At 41.6% G+C, this 20,979-nt stretch overlaps 1 protein-coding gene across 2 annotated transcripts in view; it reads right to left on the bottom strand.

Moving 5' to 3' along the window:
- Positions 1-20,979, bottom strand: part of Colgalt2 (collagen beta(1-O)galactosyltransferase 2) — a 97,787-nt gene that overhangs the window by 29,920 nt on the left and 46,888 nt on the right. For both annotated transcript variants that reach the window (XM_026787635.1, XM_005363861.3), the window contains exons 2-4: positions 6,265-6,375; positions 2,903-3,020; positions 1,246-1,380 (exon numbers count right to left, since the gene is read on the bottom strand). In XM_026787635.1, the coding sequence (XP_026643436.1) occupies positions 1,246-1,380; positions 2,903-3,020; positions 6,265-6,375 (364 nt within the window). The remainder of the gene's footprint in view (positions 1-1,245; positions 1,381-2,902; positions 3,021-6,264; positions 6,376-20,979) is intronic.

Genomic DNA, 20,979 nt, shown 5'->3' with positions numbered 1-20,979 from the left:
AAAAAAAAAAAAAAAAAAAAAGATCACCAGAATACACTTTGACTCAGTGATTCCACTTTTGTGGTGGTTTGAATGAGAATATCCCTTATAAGGTCATGTTTGAATGCTTGGTGGCCAGTTAGTGGAACTATCTGGGAAGGATTAGGAAGTATGGTCTTGTTGGAGAAGATTTTGAAGTTTTAAAAATCCCTGCCATCCCAGTCTCTATCCCTCTTCACTCTCCCCTCCCTTCTTCCCTCCCTCCCTTTTTCCCTATCTCTTTATATCTCCTCCTACCTCCAGATCATGAGAGCTCTCAGCTACTGCTCCAGCACCATGCCTGTCTGCTGCCATGCTCCCTGCCATGATGATCATGAACTAACCCTTTAAAACCATAAACAAGTCCCAAATCAAATGCTCTTTTTTTGGGGGGGGGTTCAAGACAGGGTTTCTCTGTAGCTTTGGAGTCTGTCTTGGAACTAGCTCTTGTAGACCAGGTTGGCCTCAAACTCAAGGAGATCCTCCTGCCTCTGCTTCCCGAGTGCTGGGATTAAAGGCGTGCACCACCACTGTCCGGCTTTCAAATGCTTTCTTTTAAGTTGCCCTTGGTCAACTTTTAGCAATGTTTGTATCTCCTCATAGCAATAGAACAGTAGCTAAAACAAGTTCCAAGAAATTATCTTAAGGAAATCATATATAGATGTAAAAAAATTGCATCAATGATGGTAATAATTCTAATTGTTAAAATGCTTGAAAACAATGTGAATGTTCAAATAAGAATTTTAAGTAAATTATAGATACCATTTGGTCATGATACAGTCATTAAAGAAATACAAGTGTCTATCTATGGTGTTGGTACATTAAAGAAACACAAGTGTTGATCTATGGTGCTGGTACAGCCGTGGAATGAATATTTTTGGCTGTTATACTTTTTAAAATTTTTTTTTGTACTTCTAAGTTTTCTTGTATTGACATTTTAACTGCAAAAAACAAATTAACTAATCCCTGGACTGGATAAAGGGGAAAACAAAATCTGTTATACTTGTTATTAATTGAAGCGTCTAGCACTAAGCTCTTTGGAATATTCTGCTGATAACAATGCCCACTGTGGTGCGGCATTTGATGTAGGTTTGCCTCCTTTCTTGAAAGTTGCTTCAGTGACACTGTGACACACGTCTCTAGAGAGGAGGTGAGAAGTGGGGTGTTACTGCTGACAGGGTCTTGCCTTCAACACTACCTCCTCAACTAGTTAACCAAAAGACTTGCCTGAGGTGTGATCCCACACCAGAAGTTAGAGTACAGGCCTCGGGACTCCAGCATAGGGGCCACAATGGTTTTGTTCTCTGCAATCATCAGGGTCAGGGTCTGTGGATTCGTCAGGAAATTGTCGACATCTATGAACTAGGAAAAGAGAAAGACAATGTCAATAACTAACTCAGCACATGAGCTCTGGGATCAGTCCTTGTCTCTACCCTCCTTACTGAGAACTACTGCAGCTTGGCAGCTTTCATTCAGTCAAAGGAATATTGGTATTTAGTCTAACTTCCCATGTTCAGCTCTAAGCTGTGAGCTGGTATTGCCACGGTGGGTACAGATACTATCAATAGGACACAATTTACACATTGGTAAGTGATTTAAATTCAAGATGTTAATGGTTCCTACAGATTCATATAAATATATTCCTGTTGCCCATGCTCTGTATCCAGGGATCAATAGGTTTTCAACAGTAGTGTCAAAATGGCCCATACAGATCCCCAGTGCTGCTACAATGTCACAAACAGAAATTCTGTTTAAATTACATTTTATCAACCCATGCGACCAAGTATCATATTTCTCAACAGAAAATTCAAGTTAGTACTGATTCATTTATAGTGACAGAATCAGATTCTATCAAAGAGAAATGTTTGCTTTAACAAAGCCAAAACAATAACTTTATAGTTTATGTAATTACAATTTACAAATGATGAGAAACACTTATGGCAATCAATTTGCTTATGAAAAATTTTATATTTTTGCATTTGTAGATTTTATTAACATTTTAGTGGTTGCATATAACATTAAATATTATAGTACAATTTTAAATTTCCTATGAAGTCACATGTGCTGACAATGTTTCTAAAACATTATCAAGCCAATTTTTAAGTGGACAAGGGACCAGGGAGTGGCATAGATTATAAACATTCATTTCCTGTGAGAATCGGAGTGTAGTGAAAGTGGATACCAGTCAGTGTACTAATGATAACTAACATTGGTATCATTTCTAGTGCCGCCATGGAAAATATGTGCTCAACAAACTCATGGAGAAAAGCCTCTGTCTGGGATGAGGGATGATGGCCCCAGTTTCCCATGGCAACAGACATCCTTTCCAACTGAGAGGGTTCATCAAGGATGAGGGTGCATGGACTCCTCATCACCAAGCCCTGCATTTGTTTGAATTACTCATTAAGCTCTCAGGACTATGATGGAACCCCTCAAGGACAGAAATTCTATATGAGAGCCAAGTGGTATCCAGGAAGATGAAGAGGAGATTCCGTTTACCAAATCAGCCCACGGATAAAGGGGGTAGAGTTTCAGATGTGTTCATTTCAATCTCATTGGATCTAATTGTTTGCTTATGTCTTTAAAACTCTTACAAAAGTATTAAGACATCTGATCTTGCTTCACCTACTAAAATGAGTCAGGATCTCTTATGCCTGTGATATGAAAGCCTCGCCATCCACATGACTCACTGAGAAAGCATCCCAGAGAGGATCCGAGGGGAAGCACAGGTATTGCAATACAATCGCCAAAAATTTCCCTGAACTTTTCACAGAGTGGGTGATGCCTAAGCAAAAGCGTGTTTTGACTGTGCCCTGGATAGCCCTTCTTGGTTATGGATACATTTTGGAGAACAATTGTCAAGGAATCAAGCATCTGTTTTTACCAGGATGTAGTCTGACCACTTTTCCCTCGCAGTTCGAAGGGCTGCTTGTCGTAGTTTCATGACGTGGGCAAATCGGGAACTTGGCCAGTGCTTTGGTCCGATTTCATCAGGGTAAGACCTAAAAGAAGAACATACAATCATTGAGTGCCTGGATGGATGTAGCCCGGCCCTCAGTGCTTGTAGGCACCGACTCTTTCCTCCATCACTCTAGGAAACAGGAACAAGAAACTAGTATTACCATCATTTCTATATCATAGATAAGCAAACAGAAACAGTGAGAAACTAAGCAATCGAGTCTACATGAAAGACATCAGTGGGTCTTCTCTTTCTCTTCCTTCTTTGAGACGAAGTCTCACTATTGCTGAGGCTGATCTTGAATTCCTACATTTATAATTATAAGCCTTTCAATTATAAAGCATATAACTGCGGCTGTGCCTGGCTTCTCTTCAGTGGGATTGAAGCCTTATGTAGTAATATTGCTATTTTCTCCATTTCAAAGATGAGGATACCGATGTAGAGAGGCTAGTGTTACAGTAAGTGATACCACCTGAATTCATATCCAGGCAGTTACTACCAAAGCTTATATTCTTAGATGCTTAATATATTTTATCACATAAATGTAAAAAACACAGGGTAAAGGTATGAGTTTCTTAAAAACAGCAAAAGTTTAGATTACTTGTTGAAATCTCAGTAAATGGTTCAATGAAGTTTAATTGGTCTGTCTTATGTGAGGTGAGGTGATGGAGCAGGCAAGTAACATTCTTCAGATTTCTGCTGGCATTCATAAGAAATCTGGGCCAAGGCTCTTAAAATGGCCACAAAGGCAAAGACTCAGCAAATGCTCTAGATCCTTCTGAAAGCTCTCAGAGGAGATGGATATGGATGTTGTCACTGCAGCTGGCCAGCTTTTCACGTTCTTGAAGGTGTGTGGGCAACGTGTTTGCCTTAAGGAATGAAAAGTCACAAGCACCGAGACTGTCGCTATGCAAACAATGTTCTGCAATTAATAAACTACATACAACACAGGAATTATCTGGGATGTCTTCCTCCGTTACTGTTCCAATGGAAATCAGTGGAATTCCTGATTTTCTGAATAGATTGCCAAAAATAATGTCTTATGGCATATTTTTTCACACTGACCTTGGCATATCCTCTGTGAAGTAAAAATCTGGCTACAAAGAATTTGGCATCTGGGAAGCCGAGTAGGAACATAAAGTCTACCTGTGTAATTTTTTAAAGTTGGGCTAAATTCCATCAGAAGAAATACCAGAGGGATGTTTAAAAACATTTATAGTGTTCAAACTTAATTGATAAATATGCTTAAAATATAGACCATAGATGGGGATTTTAGGTATTGTGTATACACATATATTATTCACTGTGTGTTTGCATATGAATATAATTGAGTCTATAAGAATACATTTGTTCTGCAGTGACATTTGTTATTATTACTCTACACATTGCTTTCAATAAATGACTTTTCCTATGCAGAAACCCAGACTAGTGATTCATTCAACTTCCATAAATCCTAAAGTTGACCTTGGGAACATTTACAATTTTATGTTTTAAATTTATTTTGTATTTTATTCACTCATTTGTTCATCCAGCAAGTTTTGATTTGGTGCCTGCTGAAAACACAGCATCGAGGGAAAATATAAAGTGTTGGATATTGTAACCTCTGCCAAAAGCTCACAGTTCATGTCAAAAAGCTTGAATAAATTGTAGTTAATTAAGGTTAGTTCAATGTATTCTGTCAAAAAGATATCATAAAAAAAAAATAAGCAGATGGGGACTGGAGAGATGGCTCAGCAGTTTAGAGTACTGGCTGCTTTTCCAAAGGTTCTAAGTTCAATTCCCAGCAACCACATCATGTCTCACAACCATCTTTAGTGGGCTCTAATGCCCTCTTCTGGCACATACAGATAGAGCACTCATATACATAAGATAAATAAATCTTTAAAAAAAAAAAAGAAAGAAAATAAGCAATCTAAAAGTAAGATCTTTACATTTGAAAAACCTCTCTGCTTTCTCTAGTATCTGTGATTTTGGATCAGAACTGGTTACAAAGAAAGATAAACACTTCCAGGACCTGCCTTGGTAGGAGTTGGCAGCTGGAAATAAACTCGACATACTGGGTAAAGCATATTTTCTTTGCAGAAGAACAGGAAATATGGGAATCTTGGATGTGTTTGAACTTTGTTCTGTGTGTATTTGAGTCTTTGCAATAAAGACATGAAGTTAATTCATTTGTTCCTTATGAAGATTTCCGTGGTAGTACAACTGTGCTAGCTGATCCTGATGCCCAGTTTCACTGGGCAGGGAGACACCAAGGGCATTAGTGAAGTACACTCGGAGCTGTGTCTGCATGTCCAGTTCCAGAGGTGACTGGCATGTGAACCAGCTGATGGGGAAGACCCACCCTGAATGCGGGCAGCACTGCTGGAGATGAGAAGCCCATGCGGAACAAAGGTAGAAAAGGAGGAAGCCAGAATGTGCGCGGAGGCTCTGTATCCCCAAGCAAGCGCTGTACTCCTAGCGCCATGAAGTTCATTCAACCTTTGACCCCTTCAATCTCTCAACGGAGCTGCAAACCAATAACTCTCCAGCTGTTCCCAGCCCTTCAGCTGGGGCTGTGACTTCATTTTTCTTCTCCTAAATTTTCCAACCTCATGGATTGAAAAGCGCCTGGTTTCTCTGGCTGTCGAGCATGCAGACAGACAAACATTGTTGGATTATGTAGTCTCCAGCCTGTAAACCAGTCTAAAAAGTCACCACACCCATAATATCCTCTGTGTATACTATGCCATTTTCCCCACTAGTGTTCTTTGGCAAGAGAATAAAGAATAACATAAATATGTGGGATGATTTGTAGATGAAATGACTAAGACATTGCTATGTTAAGACTGAAATAGCTTATATGTTCATCGTGAGTGCATTGGCTAAATAATCACGATATATATGACAGATACCACACAATCCAAAGTGAGCCAGTGCCTCAAAGATTGCTGGGCCATAGTCTCCAAGACAGAACTTTATAAAGTAAGGTACCTATAGAAAACATACAAGCTTTCACCATGATTTCTTAAAAATAAGACTGTTCACACTAGAAAAGCAATACATAAAACAATGTTTAAGATATATCCCATCATCATAATTTATAAGCTGTTGAAAACCTTGGCTGGCAGCCCAGGAGTAAGGAAGGAGAGCGGGTGGAGAAGACCCTGTTAACAGAGGAAAAGGCCGAGTTGGCAACTCAGATGCAGAAAGGGCGGCAAGGGAAGTCAGCATGCACCTCCAGATCGGAAGCACAGGCGGCGGGAAGCCAGGGCCAGGGGAAGATGAGTTTCCACACTGCTACTTACTCCGGTGCATCCATCGGCCTCCACTCCACATAGTGATACTGCCTCTGTACGTTCCTCAGCCACTCCCTGAGTATCTCCGTCGTGTTATCCACATTGTGATCGGTGGCTGCCCTGCAGGACAAAAAGCACAATATGATTCAGTCACATTATTTAAAAAGAAAATAAGAAGGAAGGAACATCCTGGAAACCCCAGATTAACGGAAGGAGAATGAGGAGTTCTGGGAGGTGGAGTAGGGAGAGCTATGGATAAAGTAATCCTCATGGACCACACTAGAAGGACATCTGAAGTGAGAGGCGATGCTTCTAGTCATCTTTATGTTGTTAGGACACAAAGCAGGGATAGGCCAACTGTTGAATACACACATGGTTCTATCAATAAACACAAGAAAATGCTAAACCAGCATAAGTGCAAAAACGGATTAACTCAGAAAGTAAGTTTGCTATTTAGGAAACTCTACTCCCTAACGTTACTAAGACTGGCCTTTGTTTAAGCAAAAGTTGACTTTTATTTTCATTTCAAATCAAGATTCAAATCACAACAAAATCTTCAGTCAGGACTGCTTTTGTCTTTTGTATGAAGGGAAAATCACAGTATTTCCTAATGTAAAACTCAAAATCTAAGGTAGCTTTACCTATTTGGGGCTAACTTTCCCATCACAAAGTAGAGTATCTGGAAATTCTTCAAATAATATATCCAGATGTATTTCTGTTCTATCTAGAAAGTTGAATATATATATACTTAAAGAGGGGCTTACAGGGCCCAGAAACGTGGCTCAGCTATTAACAGCACTTGCTACACACTGATGAGGACTAGTGTTCGGATGCCAGCATCCATGTAGCAAGTCAAGCATCCCACAAGAACCTGTAACTCTGGCTCCAAAGGATCTGATATCCTCTTCCACTCTCTCTGTGAGCACATGAGCATATACACATGTGTTCATACACTCAGACAGACAGACAGACACATACAAATGAATCCTTTTTTGAAAGACAGCTTAAGTGGCTTCTAAAACCAAAACTATTTTTAAGTTGTATTACAAAATAAAACCCAGTTCCATGCTATAGATGAGATTTGCAGCTTATTTGCACAAATTAAGCTTTAAATGAAAAGAGGAAAGAAAGAGGGAATTGGGAGGGAGAGGGAAGCGTGGAAGACAGGAAAGAGAGATGCTGAGAAAGAGCCACGGGCAGATAGACACATCTGACGTCCTTAAAAGGCAGCAAAGGCCTAGAACTTTAGGTTCTAGGTAATTCAGCAGCTCCTCCACGGAGGGAGAGACACTAAGACTTCAGCAGCTGGCCCCTGGGAGTGCAGCCTTGATAGGGGCAGGGGAGAGTGCTTCTGCCTTATATGGCAATGGGTTTTTGCTAAGCTTGCACTCTAATGGATTTCTTGTTATTTTCACTGGGGATTTTATTCCAAACATAATAGAAAAAAAATAAGAAAATCTTTAAGACACAGAATGTTCAGGAATGAACGACACAAAACATAGTCAATAGAGAGGGAATACATTTCTGTAAAATATGAAATAATTAAAAGCCGTTTGACTTTAAGTCATAGGTATGGAAAAATGGAAGATGAAGGCATGCAACCAATATTTGAAAAAAAATCTATTTTTAAAATAAATATTTGAAAAACAATTTAAGACTAACTTTATTGATTTATTTTATACAAGGCAAGTGGAATGCTGCTTCAGTATTAACAAGATTTTTCCAGAGGTTTCTCATAGTTTTATAATGAGAGAAAAGAAATATCAAAAATTTTACTCTTTGTGAAAACAATGAACTACCTTGGTACAGAAATTCTGTTAAGTCTATGACGTCTAGCCATGTTTCTCAATGTAAGTTTAAGAATATTCTCTGAGTTCTTTCTTGACAAACTCCAATTGCTGAAATAAAATACTGTTCCAGGGTATATCTTCAATTCTAATTAACTTAAGAGATCACAAAGGCACATGAATATAATTCAAGGACAGAGGTACTAAAGAAACTTAACACATCGATAAAAACCAAATCAATTTGGAAAAGGCGAGATTATGGAGTTAAACAAAAGTTTAACTAAAGCTATTTATTAAAAGTTTAATTAATGCTATCACTAAAATAAGTCACACAGATCTATGTTATAAAGCTAATTGACTTCCTAGTTCTAACTGTGTCATGGAATTTGTGTTAGAGGTGAATAAATGCATAAAAACATATTCGATAGTAAAGGTATAAAAGTCAGTGTGACTCCACCACTTCAGAATGGGTGTTCTAACTGATTAAAAGTTCACTGAGGTGCACGGATTTTGGGTGTGAAGTTTTCTATTTGCAAGTTGTTTTTTTTAATAATAAAATTCATAAAAATATATGATTGAATTAAAAGCTGTCTTGGTAAACATCATACAAAAGCTAAGAGCATCAGTGGCCAACTGTAGGGTGCTTTCAGATGCCTTCTTGCAAGTAATTAGAAGTAGCTCCTTTCTCTGTGAGGCCTAGAAGGGATGGCCGTCCACACGCCCCTGGACCTTGTGCCACCTGGAGTGGAAGAGGTGCTCAGTGAGTGGAGGAGAAGATACCCAGGAACATTCAGGGTAAAGACAAGGTTGTAGGAGAAAACAAACAACTGAAGAGGTAGGACATGGTTCCAGGGGAGGTATGGAAGTCCTTGTGTTCGTACACAGCTACAGCCAGACCCACTGTGGCGGGGCCACGGGCTGCCACTGCCCTGGCTAACGGGTAGCCACAAAGAGCGCTAGGACATGAAGCCACTGTCTTGTGAAATGAAACGTGTGCAGAGTCATTCCTGGACCAGAGCGATGTACAGCACACCACCCTTCACTCACAGACTGTAAGTAGAATCATTCCTGGACCAGAGCGATGTACAGCACACCATCCTTCACTCACAGACTGTAAGTAGAGTCATTCCTGGACCAGAGCAATGTACAGCACACCACCCTTCACTCAGACTGTAAGTAGAGTAAATCAAAACAAACCCCTCTACCACAAGATTAGCCAAAAGTTGCTAGAATTCTGTTATTTTTAATTTTTAAAGTATTGTGGGATAATTTACTCATTTTTTCTCTTGGTTGTTGTTTCTTTGTCTCGCAGGACTTAACATTCTCTTTGTCTTCCTTGCATATGGGAGCTTTTCTTAGTCTCTTTGTTAAAAATTGGTATTAAAGAAAATAAATCTTTCCGGTCTATAGATGAAACAATCCCCAAAGCTGCCTAAATACTCACTGCTGCTCTGAGAAAAATACGTGTGTGGACTCTGCAGAGATACCCATGTGCAATTAAAGACAGGAGTGCAGAGTGAAGGCATCCTCCTAATAAAATGGTTCATTTTCTTGGTGGGTAGAGTTCTCTTTGTTCTCGAGCTTCCGCAAAAAGAAACAACTTCCCAGCTGCATCCAAAGGCAAAGTTTCCCACTGACCTTTGACCTCCAACAGTGAGTCCCAGAGGAAGAACAGTGCTGGACCAGCCCAGCCCATGGAGGAAGCCTTTTATCTCCTACTAAGACCTTTCTACTCCCTTGGTAATCGTCAAATACACAGAAACCCAGGCAGGCAGGCCTAAGTACTGCTTTACAGCTCTTCTGCAAATAAGTGTTTCTGTGGGTACCCAATCATGAAAGCTTATGGGCGCAGGGCTATTCAGAGAGGGCTGGGGCAAGAGTGCAGGTTCCTGAAGGAAACGCGAGTCTTCCATTAGCGATTCTAGTTTCATAGTCCTGCAGAAAAATGCATCAGCAAGGGGCATGTTCTACCACAAGATTCCAGAAGGAACTGGGCACAAAGATGTCCACCTAATTGTGGTATTTTTCACCAAGCCAGTGAACTCAGCACAGCATGGGTTCACATAGATGTGTGACCCCCCCTTAGGAGAAGCTGAGACACTCTTTCTTTCTCTCTCAACTCGAGTTTCCTCAAGTCCAAATAGAAAGTGGGAACTGCCTTGAGGCTCTTCATCCTTCTCTCTATCAGACCAGGAAAGGCCAGAGGAGCAATGGGGCACCCCTCAGGGACTGTGAAGAAAACCAAGGATGTGGATTGGGATGCACCTCAATGGCAGAACACTTCGATAGCATGTATGAGGCTCTGGGTCCAACCCCCAGTATCAGGAAACATGCACTAAGCCAATTCCAACAGAAACCTGCCATGATGCAGTAGATAGCAGGACACCTGGACAGGTGTTCCACAAGTAATCTGTGGCCATTAAACCAGACACTGTCAGAGAAAACACAAACATGGTACCATGGTATAAGTGTCCCCTAGAATTCAACCTCAAAGGATGGAACTTAGGGTCAATGTGACAGCATACAGGGCGGGGCCTTTAGGAGGCTCTTCACTCAGCATTCCCTTAGAAGAATGGGGAGCCCCAGGGGCTCCTCCTGCTATTGGAGGGTGCAGCAACAAGCTGCTATCTTTAAGGCATAGGTGAGGCCTCTCCTCAGAAGCCAGTTCTGTCAGCAACTTGATCTTGTACTTCCAGGGCTCCAAAACTAAGTTTTTTGCTTATAGACGGTGTTATCTAAGATGCTTTGTTACAGAGGCTCAAATGAAGACACATAGGTTTGCTGGAAAACCAGGTTCTTGGCCATTTACCTTTGTCTACCCTCCACCCCAATCTCTCTGACTTACGGTAGGGTGTGTGAGGAGCTCAGACCTTGAGCTTTCCTCCTTTTTCTTTTTTTAAAGATCACTGTCTTAGGTCTCTATTGCTATAGTAAACACCATGACTAAAAGCACCGTGGGGAAGCAAGGGTTTAGGTCAGCTCACAACTCTCAGGCACGCCCTATCACCGTGGGAAGTCAGAGCAGGAACTCAAGGCAGGAACCGAAGGCAGCGATTGGAGCAGAGGTCATAGAGCAACTGTGCTTATGAACTTGCTCCCCATGACTTGCTCAGCCTGCTTCTTATACTACTCAGGACCAGGGGTGATAGCTCCCCTGGTCCCTCCCACATAAATCATTAATCAAGAAAATGCCCTACAAACTGGCCTATAGGAAATCTGATGGAAGCATTTTCCCAATTGAGGTTCCTCTTTCCAGATAACTCTAGCTTTGATCTGACTGGGTGAAAATCCAATCAGGATAGTCTGGTGGTAACAGAGGTTTCTCTTTGCCTCTGAGGTGTACTGAAACCCTGCAGCACTGAGAGGTACCTCTCCAACATTTTAGGGGAGCTGTGACCTTGGAATGGCTTCAGTGCTCATGGTTGGGTCCTCTCTGTCCATCAGTGCCTCCTTGCTTATTTTTTCAGTGTTGAAGTATTTTAATTTTATAAATTTTTTGTCTGTGGCATTTAAAATATAATTTTATAAAGTAATAATTATAAGAATAAGTAAATGAAAGCCATGTATAAAGATATAATTTGTGATTAAAAACAGCATTAAAGGAAGGGATAAAGCTATTCAGGACCAACATTTTCATGTCCTATTAAAACTGCATAGCTGCCAATTTGATCAAATTATCAATTGAGTTATTAATTTATAATACCCAGGAAAACCATAAAGAGAATAACTGGAAACTATACACTGAAAGAAATGAAAAAGGAATCAAAATATTGCTATAGACAAAGACATCTCATACAAAGGAATGACCCCCTTGGAGACCTCAGTAACTAAAAAAGATGTCATCGTAGAAAACCTAAAGGAAATAGATAGGATTACCTGCTTCCATACAGAGACAGCAGGCTGACAAAAACAGCTGCAGCACCCACATGGCTCCAAGGGACACACTGGTGACATCCCATGTTGCCCATTTGCCTCCTCTCTGGTCATGTGTCTAGTTCCTGTTTCCCCAATCTTTCTCTCCTCTAGCTTTGAAAGTCAGAAAGGTTCAAGGACCTAGACAGCCAAAAAAGGTAGCCAGGACAAAAGCAAGCACTCACTGGAATTCTGATCAATAGCTCATGTAGATGGTTTTAGCTGAGGAAGTTCCTGGACTGATAAGTGCATTACCACTGGGAGGTGGAAGAGAGCGCATAGGCCATTGAAGAAGCCTGTCTGTAGGCTAAAAAAGGGCTTCACTGATGGAAGTGGTGGGGACAGATCCCAGATTGACCTAGTGATGGCAAGGGTGGGGGCAGATTGCCCTGGTGATAACCAAAACAACAATAAAACTAAACCTGACAGTTCTCATTCCAGAAAGTCGGTTCTTATTCCTAAATTTTGGCCCTTTTATGATAGCCAGCCTGAAATAACGAGAACTAGCTCATTTATTTTATCCACAAGTCCTTCGGAGGCTGTTAGGGCTAAGCTCACATTGGTGAGCCGGGGCCACTGGAACCGAATTGAAGCTAGACTGGATTGAAGTTATTGAGGGCATGGTACTCTGGATCGCTTCCATGTGCCCCGGGCATCAGGGAAAGTCTAAGCCCTGGCAATGCAGAGCCACAGGACAGCAGCCAGTGTCAGAAAAATGGCAGCTAAACAGCAACTGCTCTCTGCTGCCTGAGGATCTGAAAACTCCGTCTTCCAGAGGCTCAGGAGAATGGTGGTGGAGCGGACACCATCAGTTGGGGCCTGGACCATTCTCACCATGAATAGCAGCGGGCAAAAAGTGAATTTTCCAGTTTGAGATTTCAAACTCTTAAGTGGCTTTTTTCAGTAGTGAAGACTCATTGGTAGGGAAGATTTAAAAAAATCCACCAAAAATAAAACCTCCTTATGGGAATAACTAATGAAATTAATATTCAATAAAGATCATTCATAAAGCACCCCCATCTTCATTCTGATCTCTGCAAGAGACTTCCCAGCAGCAGAGCTATCAGAGGGAGGGGCATGCTTAGCCACTGAACAAAAAAATGCCTATTGTTTCTTGCTTCCTGGTTACCCAATAGTGTTTCAAACATCTAGAACTCATCTTGATGGATGAAAACTAGCTATTAATTATAGATTATAGATATAGATATGATAAAGACAGGCTAGGGAACTGGACAGTTCTTCCAACAAAAGCCTTTTCCTAGGTCCTAAAAAACTAGGAATTGAAATAAGTTAATTTCTCATGAAACTCTCCTTGCCAGCAAAATAAATCCCTATGCGCTAACCACTGCACTCAGTGCCCCTCTTCATCCCAGAGACAACCACAGACATAGCACGCATGGGCAAGCATGACGTAAAACATGCAGCCCACGTGGGTGTAGCCAACCAGTGTCTGATTTGACTGCAGGTGCACTTTGGGAGACCAAGGACCTGAGACCCAAGGTAAAACCAAATACTACCGTTCTCCTAAAGGAACACAGCAATAAGATGATTCCTGATGACATTCTGCTATCCTCATAGATCAGGCCCTCACTCAGATGATTCCTGATGACATTCTGCTATCCTCATAGATCAGGGCCTCACTCAGATGATTCCTGATGACATCCTGCTATCCTCATAGATCAGGGCCTCACTCAGCCATCACCCCAGAAGCTTCCTCCTGCAGGAGATGGGGGCAAATACAGAGACCACAGCCAGACAGTATGCAAAGGAGAGGCCTTGGAACTCTCAGCTGTAAGCAAGATGTCTCCATCACATCCCTCTCCTCGGGGTTCAGGGGACCCTGTGAAAGAGGACACAGAAAGAATGGGGGACACTAAGAAACAAGGCTCTTCTAAACACAACAGATTGGAAGGGGCTCTGCATCGTGCCGAGGATGTTAATCTACATGACCAATATGATGTCCTCAGTATGAGAGAATGGACATTTCCCAACAGGAAACAAGAAGAATGGGCAGACGCACATGCTCCCTGAAAGCTTTGCTTGGGTTAATTCATCACAACTTCCCTTTGAATCAAAACCTTAGAATTACAAAATAATTATAAAATAATTATGAAAATATCAAGTGCCCTCTTTTCCTCTTTTTACTCTTCTTTGTTCCTTGTTTATCCGAATCTCCACCCATCTTCACCCACTCTACTCTCTCTCCTTTCCTCCCTCTGTTCCCACTTTGAGTATCACTAAATCCTTTCTTGTGTAAAGTTCTCGGAAGACAGTGATGACAACATGCTCCTCTCTTCGAAGCTGCGATGGCTCCCGCTGGTCCCCTGGAGTCGGATACTAACCCTCTCTCACATGAGTCAGCTCAGCCTGGCTTAGATGCCTGATTCTGCCATTAAACCTCCACTGCAGTTGCTCAGAAAGCATGACCTGCTGGTTTTCCTTCTTTGTTATCAGATTTGTCGGGGACGATAGGGGCTCTGCCAGTCCCTATCAGAGTTTGTAGTATAAAGTAGCGACCAAGTGTGGATCTTATGGATGAATGAAGGAGAAATCTCAAGGGGCTATAACCTATGCAATTCCCATCCCCACAAAAGTCAGGCACAAATAGGAATGACCTATGAGAGGAGGCCCTGTCAACGGGAGGCACCTGCAGGCTCCATCGGACTGTAGCCATGAGGGACTGTGTTAAAAAACGCCAGACTTTCCAATTGTTCAAAAGAAGCCAGCTATGCAGGTTTTAGAGATAAAAGTCCGGTGTTTTAATTAATTTTTAAATTTAATTTTTTTTAACCTAAGAGAACTCTCAAGCTGAAATGCCATGAAAATATTCCAGCCTGGCAGAGCCTCTTGGGAAACCATGAACCCAATACAAAGATGACATTATTTCAGTTCTTGGAAGCCAAGGTCCATCCATCTACTGCTCAGGGCACATAGTTTAGTAATTGAGTACTTCAAATATGCCTAGGAGGGTAGACAAAAATATTTCTTCTCCACTCGCATCAACACAGAAGACATCTTCAGTGCAAATGGAAAGAAAATTACACACAGGTGGGAGTAACTTGCTTTCTTCTTGAGCCGTTCTTAAACACTCCGAGGAAAAGCAACTTAGGGAGAAATAACTTTGTTGGCTTACAAATCCAGGTCATAGTCTATCACTGAGGGAAGTCTGGGCAGGAGCTCAGGCAGGAACTGAAGCAGAAACCACGGAAGACCACTGCTCAGGGCCAGCCTTAGCTCGCCTTCTTCCAGACTACACCTGGGGAATGTGCTGAACCTAGAGGCTGGCCCTCCTACATCAATTAAAAATCAAGTCAACCCCTGCAGCCCTGCCACACACACACACCAGACACGCCTACAGGCCAATCTAAGCTGGGCAATTTCTCAAATGAGGCTTTCCTATTAGCTGACTATTAAAGCTACTCGGACATAAAGTAAGGTCCGAATAATTCTGCCAAGCAGTCTTTACTGGAAGAATTGATGGGAGAGGGTATTAGTGTGGATTTGGTCAAAACAGAAAATGGAGCAAACACCATGGAATAAGCGTATACCTCCAACAATGTGTCTTTGCACTAAGCAACTAAGACATCACCATTGCTGAACAGTTTTTAAGTTGCAGTTCTACGCCGGGATAATTTAGAGACCTAGCATTTGCCTTTTGAAGTATACCAGCTAGTGATTTTAAATGCATTGCTAGAATTACACAGCTGTCACCATCTTCTCATCCAAACTACTTCTCGCCTCAGAAGGAAACCCCTTGTCTGTGAGCGTCCTTTCCCTCTCCCACTCCCTTGTAACCACAACTGCCCTTTTTGTCTCTATGGACTTGTCAGTTTAGGATATTTTGTACACATTAATTTGTACAGCGAAGATCTTTGTGTGTGATTTCTTTCACTTTGCACGTTTCCAAGGGTTCTCCATGTCATAGCATGTATCAGCACTTCATTTCCTTTTACAGGCAAATACAATTCCATTGCATGGATGCACTATATTCTCCTTATCCCTTTCTTAGTTGGTGGACATTTGAGTACCTTTGCTTTGCAGTGGTTATAGGTATTGGTGCTATGGACATCTGTGTACAAGCTTTTCATGTGGATATATTTTCACTTCCTTTGAATATTGTTGCCTAAATTTATATATACATATATATGTATATATATCCGTCGCTTTTGGAAAACCTACTGTATTTCAGGCCCCATATTTTCAGCACTAAATTGTATATTTTATGTATACAACTTTAATCTTGATGGAAATTCTATGTTGACATTATATTATTATATATTATTATATGCTAATCTTTACAATAACCCTATACTGATATTATTTCTGTCTTATGTGGGTGATGGACACATGTGTGCATGTATGTGCAGGTGCACTCACACATGTGGGCACATGCCTTCTCCATCTTACATTTTGAGATAAAGTTTCTCATTGAACCTTTTCAGCTAAACTAGCTGGCCAGCCAACCACGCATATCTACCTGCGCATGACCTGATTATTGTCATTACAGGCATTCATGGTCGTTCTTTGTCTTTAAGTGAGTGCTGGGGATCTGATCACCAACTGAGATAGCTCTCCAGCTCCTATTGTCCCCATCTTATAGAAAAGAACCTTGAAGCTGAGGGACTCTCACCCAAGGCTTGTTCTTTTTTTACTTGTAATAAACCCTTGTATATATTTTCTTAACTTTTAAAATTCTCAGCTTCCTATTTCAAGGTATAGGACACTTCCCGTACTTCACAGTATCTTGGCTTCATGGCATGGACAGATGCAAGGACTCAGAATCCAAGGGCAGTTGTAAGGATGCAGGGAGTGTCAGGTCTTTGTGGAGGAGCCAAGTGGAGAAACTGGAACATGACTTGATGATTAAGCCCTGAAGGGATGGATGCCAGCATCACCTAATGGTGCGGCTGGCCATCGCCACTGATGCAAACAGTCATCCCTAGGGCTTGGTGGGGCAATGGCATGGCAAAACATGGAACATGGGAAACATGAGGTCATGGTAAGCTGGAGACAGGGTGACCACAGACAAAGCCACAGCCCAAGGCGTGGTCTTGGTGAATGAAGCAACTGGTAAGAAGACTACAGCACCAGAGGCTGCTTTGGGTGAACTGTGTTGACAATGTAAGGGCCACCTGTGCTCTGTGAGGAAGGATAGAAGGGGGCTGTGCAGAAAGAGTGGCTTAGAGTCATCCCTTTATGAAAACAACACAGGTCAAAGAGATAGTAAAGGTTTTAGTCACTCATAGAACTAGGCTACTCGACTCAGCTGTTTAATAAATCATATCCTTAAAAAAAAACTTTTATTCTTCTTTCATACATTACATTCTGACTGCAGTTTCCCCTTTCTCTACTCTTCTCAGATCCTCCTTCCACCTCCTCTCTTCTCCAGATCAGCTTCTCCTGTTTCCCTTCCAAAAATAAAATAGATAGATAGGTAGATAGATAAAGAGAGAAAGAAAGAATGGAAGGAAGGAAGGGAGGAAGGAAGGAAAGAAGAAAGAAAGAAAGAAAGAAAGAAAGAAAGAAAGAAAGAAAGAAAGAAAGAAAGAAAGAAAATGATCAGGTCTCCCAGGGATATCCATCAAACATGGCCTAACAAGATACAATAAGACTAGGCACAAACCTGCCCAGCACAGCTGCATGTGTCAACCCAATAGGAGGAAAAGGGTCCTAAGTGTAGGCAAAGGAGTCAGAGACACCCTCCACTCCCAGTTAGAAGTCCCACAAGAACACCAAGCTACTCAACCATAAGGTATATGCAGAGGACCTAGCTCAGATCCATACAGGGTCTGTGACAAACCATATCCGTAATAGAAACAAACAAACAAACAAACAACAACAACAAAACTATGGAAATTGGGGATATGGTTCTAATATCAACTAACTCTATAAACACAACAAATCTACTTTATCTGTCTGTGTCTTGTTTTTTCCATCTGCAAAATGAGGTAACAACATATAATATAATAAATAGCTTAGAAGCTTGTCACAAGACTTCTTTGAAAATTGGCCTTTTCTGTGATTGTTCCTACCATACAAACATGTTAGTGAATATGCACACACACACACACACACATACCCTTGCACACATAGGAGATAAGGCACATTGTTAAATAGATTTTAACATACATGTAATAATATTCAACATAAGCCTTAAGGTGAAAATTCAGAACTATTACAACTTATTATTGCTAGACAAGTCATAGATCATAAGAGAGAATACATCTACTATTTTTCTAAATGAACCAAATGTTAAACTTATACCCAATGGTATAAGTTTATCATTATAGTCATAGAACAATGCATCTCTCATCCCCCATCTGGGAAACTTCTGTTTGCAGTATATGTTCATCAACACCGAGACCCACAAGTGGCCGAGGTGTAGAGATCGAGAGACTGCAGAATGCCTCGCCATAAATGGAGCATATATAATGCACCCCTCCTCTCAAGTCTCAGATTCATGGTGGAAGAGGGTGCTAGAAGAGCGTAAGAGCCAGAGGCGGTGGATAACTATCAGGAAACAACATCTTTTGTACCCAGCAGGGGAGTGTGCAAAACTCACAGTGGTCAACAACAGTATACATAAGACATGTGCCAGACTAAATCTCCCCATGGAGATGGGAGTTGGGCATGCAGTCCTGCCCCAGCAGTGGAGATGTTGGCTTTGTCAGCTGCTGGGAGAGGGAGACACTTGCCTCTAACTGTGGTCTCTGGTAAGTTGACCATGTTCCAGCGGAAGGCCATGTCTAAGAATATTAGGGCAGTACAAGTTGGCCTTTATAGGTTGAAATATAGGGACACAATGTTTGGTAGATAGGGAAGAGGGGTGGATCTGGGAAAAGTTGGGTGAATCTGATCAGAACATGTTGTAAGACACTCTGAAAGAACTAGTAAAAATAACAAAAATATATACACCCATTTAAACACGGGGGGGGGGGGGAATGGACTATAAGTATTTAAAACCATTTTTCTCTGCTTCTCAGTAGACTCTCACTTCAACAATAGCCATTCAGGTTTAAGAGCAGACTGTACAAGCTGTGAAAATAGCATTATTTGCTCTGCCCCCTCTCTACACTTATATTAAACCAGTGACTGGATACACTCATAGGACATGCTGGAAAATCCTTGTCAAGTTCTCTTTTCACCAAACCCTAAATCTAACAAGAACTTAAAAAGCACTGTGTAGTGCCCTAGTCCAACAGACTCCCGCTACACCTATCCTTCATGCCAGGGTCACTGAGGCCAAGGTAAGGAAAATTCCCCACAGTTCAATAGGAAAAAAAGGTTGTCAAGTGTTTGTCACTGGCAGTCACTGAAGGGGAGAGGTTGCCTGGAAGGGTGGGGGATGGGCCATGTGAGACTTCTTAAAGGATGAGGAGCCTGAAAGAAACATGAAGAGCAGGTACTTGAGAGGGAAAGATTTCAAGGAGGAAAATGTATGGAGAGGTAGGAAATGGAGTTGGGGAACTAAATGCAAGCCTGCTGGGCTAGAGATTGCCAGTCAAGGCAGAGCAGGGTGGAAGGTGTCAAAATGTTCCAGAGGACATGGGTTTAAGAAGCAGTGGTGGTGTGTGCTCTGTGTTCCCAGGTCCTTAGCATCTTGCCCGACTTTAAACAGTACACTGTTTCAGAGTGGGATGTTGTCATCTTTGAAGTCTTTAAATGAGAATCTTTTCATATAATAAATAAAAGTATGCGATGTACTGACTGACTGGACTCCATTGCCATATGCCCTTCACGTCTCGAGCAGGCACAGGTGTAGACTCAACCACAAAAGACAGAAAAGTCTTTTATAAACATGCCTGTACCAAATATATGAATGTCTTGTCATTATCAGCTACACAGCTTCACAAGGCAAAGACTTACAATGCATGTACCCTGTAACAACAGCTATTGGAAGTAATCTCGAGACAACTCCAGCAAGTAGGATGGTGCATAGGTCATGTGTGCAAAGGCCATGATACTCTACATGAGAACCTGTGGATTTCAGTATCTGCCAAGTCCTAGATTTAACCTCTTGTGTATACCAAAGGAGTAACATTCTGACCCATTTTTTTCACGACTTCGTTTGCATCTCCCGGGTTAAATATCCAATTCTTCCATTCAAAAACTGTTTCTGGTAAATAATAAATGCTTAGCATGCACGTACTTGTGTGTGTGTGTGTGTACGTGTGTGTGTACGTGTGTGTGTGTACACGTGTGTGTATGTACGTGTGTGTATGTGTTGTTGTTGTTAATGAATGACTACAAATGGATAAACACATGTTCACATAAGTCAATAACAAAATGAAAATGTGGTGGCCATGCTGGCTAAGGCTCTACATTTAATCAAAGGAAACTGTTTATAACAGAACCATACCAGCCCTGTGAAATGCATTTGGATAGTTTTTTAAGCCCCTGAACTCACCCCTGCCAGTGAGTTCAGTTGCTTCTCCATTGACAGAGTTAGACTGGAAACAAGAACAAAGGGAAGATGTACCTGATTTGCAAACTGAATTCAAGGCTGTTCTCCCATCAGATGAGAATTTGGCTCAGCTGACACAGAGCGGCAGCCTAGCCAGATACCGATTGTCTCCATCCCAGTGACAACATGGCAGCTAGCTCAGGCAGGAGGGAGAGCATTCGCTTGAATTCACCTGCTTTAAAAAGTTAGAAGTCTGGCTTGGCTACGTCAACTCATTTGTGGAGTCCACATACGGAGGGGCAGGCTACAGTGGGCTGGCACTAGATACGTATCCTTGTTACCTGTAGCCACTCACAAGTTAAGGAGTCCCAAGGGGCTGTTTTTATGAAGAGTTTCAAGTTATTTTGTTCATAGTGGTGGTGTCAGAGCAAACAGGAGGCTAAACTAATGACATTTCCCCTCCATCCCCATTACGGAAATTCATGTCACAGGAAAGGAACAGTGTGTACGCCTAGAAGTTTTTCAGGATCTGAATGTCTGTGTAAAGTATATGTAAACACACACACACACACACACACACACACACACACACCACACACACACACACACACACACACACAC

Source organism: Microtus ochrogaster, assembly GCF_000317375.1.
Source record: "Microtus ochrogaster isolate Prairie Vole_2 chromosome 6 unlocalized genomic scaffold, MicOch1.0 chr6_random_2, whole genome shotgun sequence".
Taxonomy (NCBI): domain Eukaryota; kingdom Metazoa; phylum Chordata; class Mammalia; order Rodentia; family Cricetidae; genus Microtus; species Microtus ochrogaster.
The sequence above is the reverse complement of the archived record's forward strand: the minus strand, read 5'-3'. Positions and strand labels throughout refer to the sequence as shown.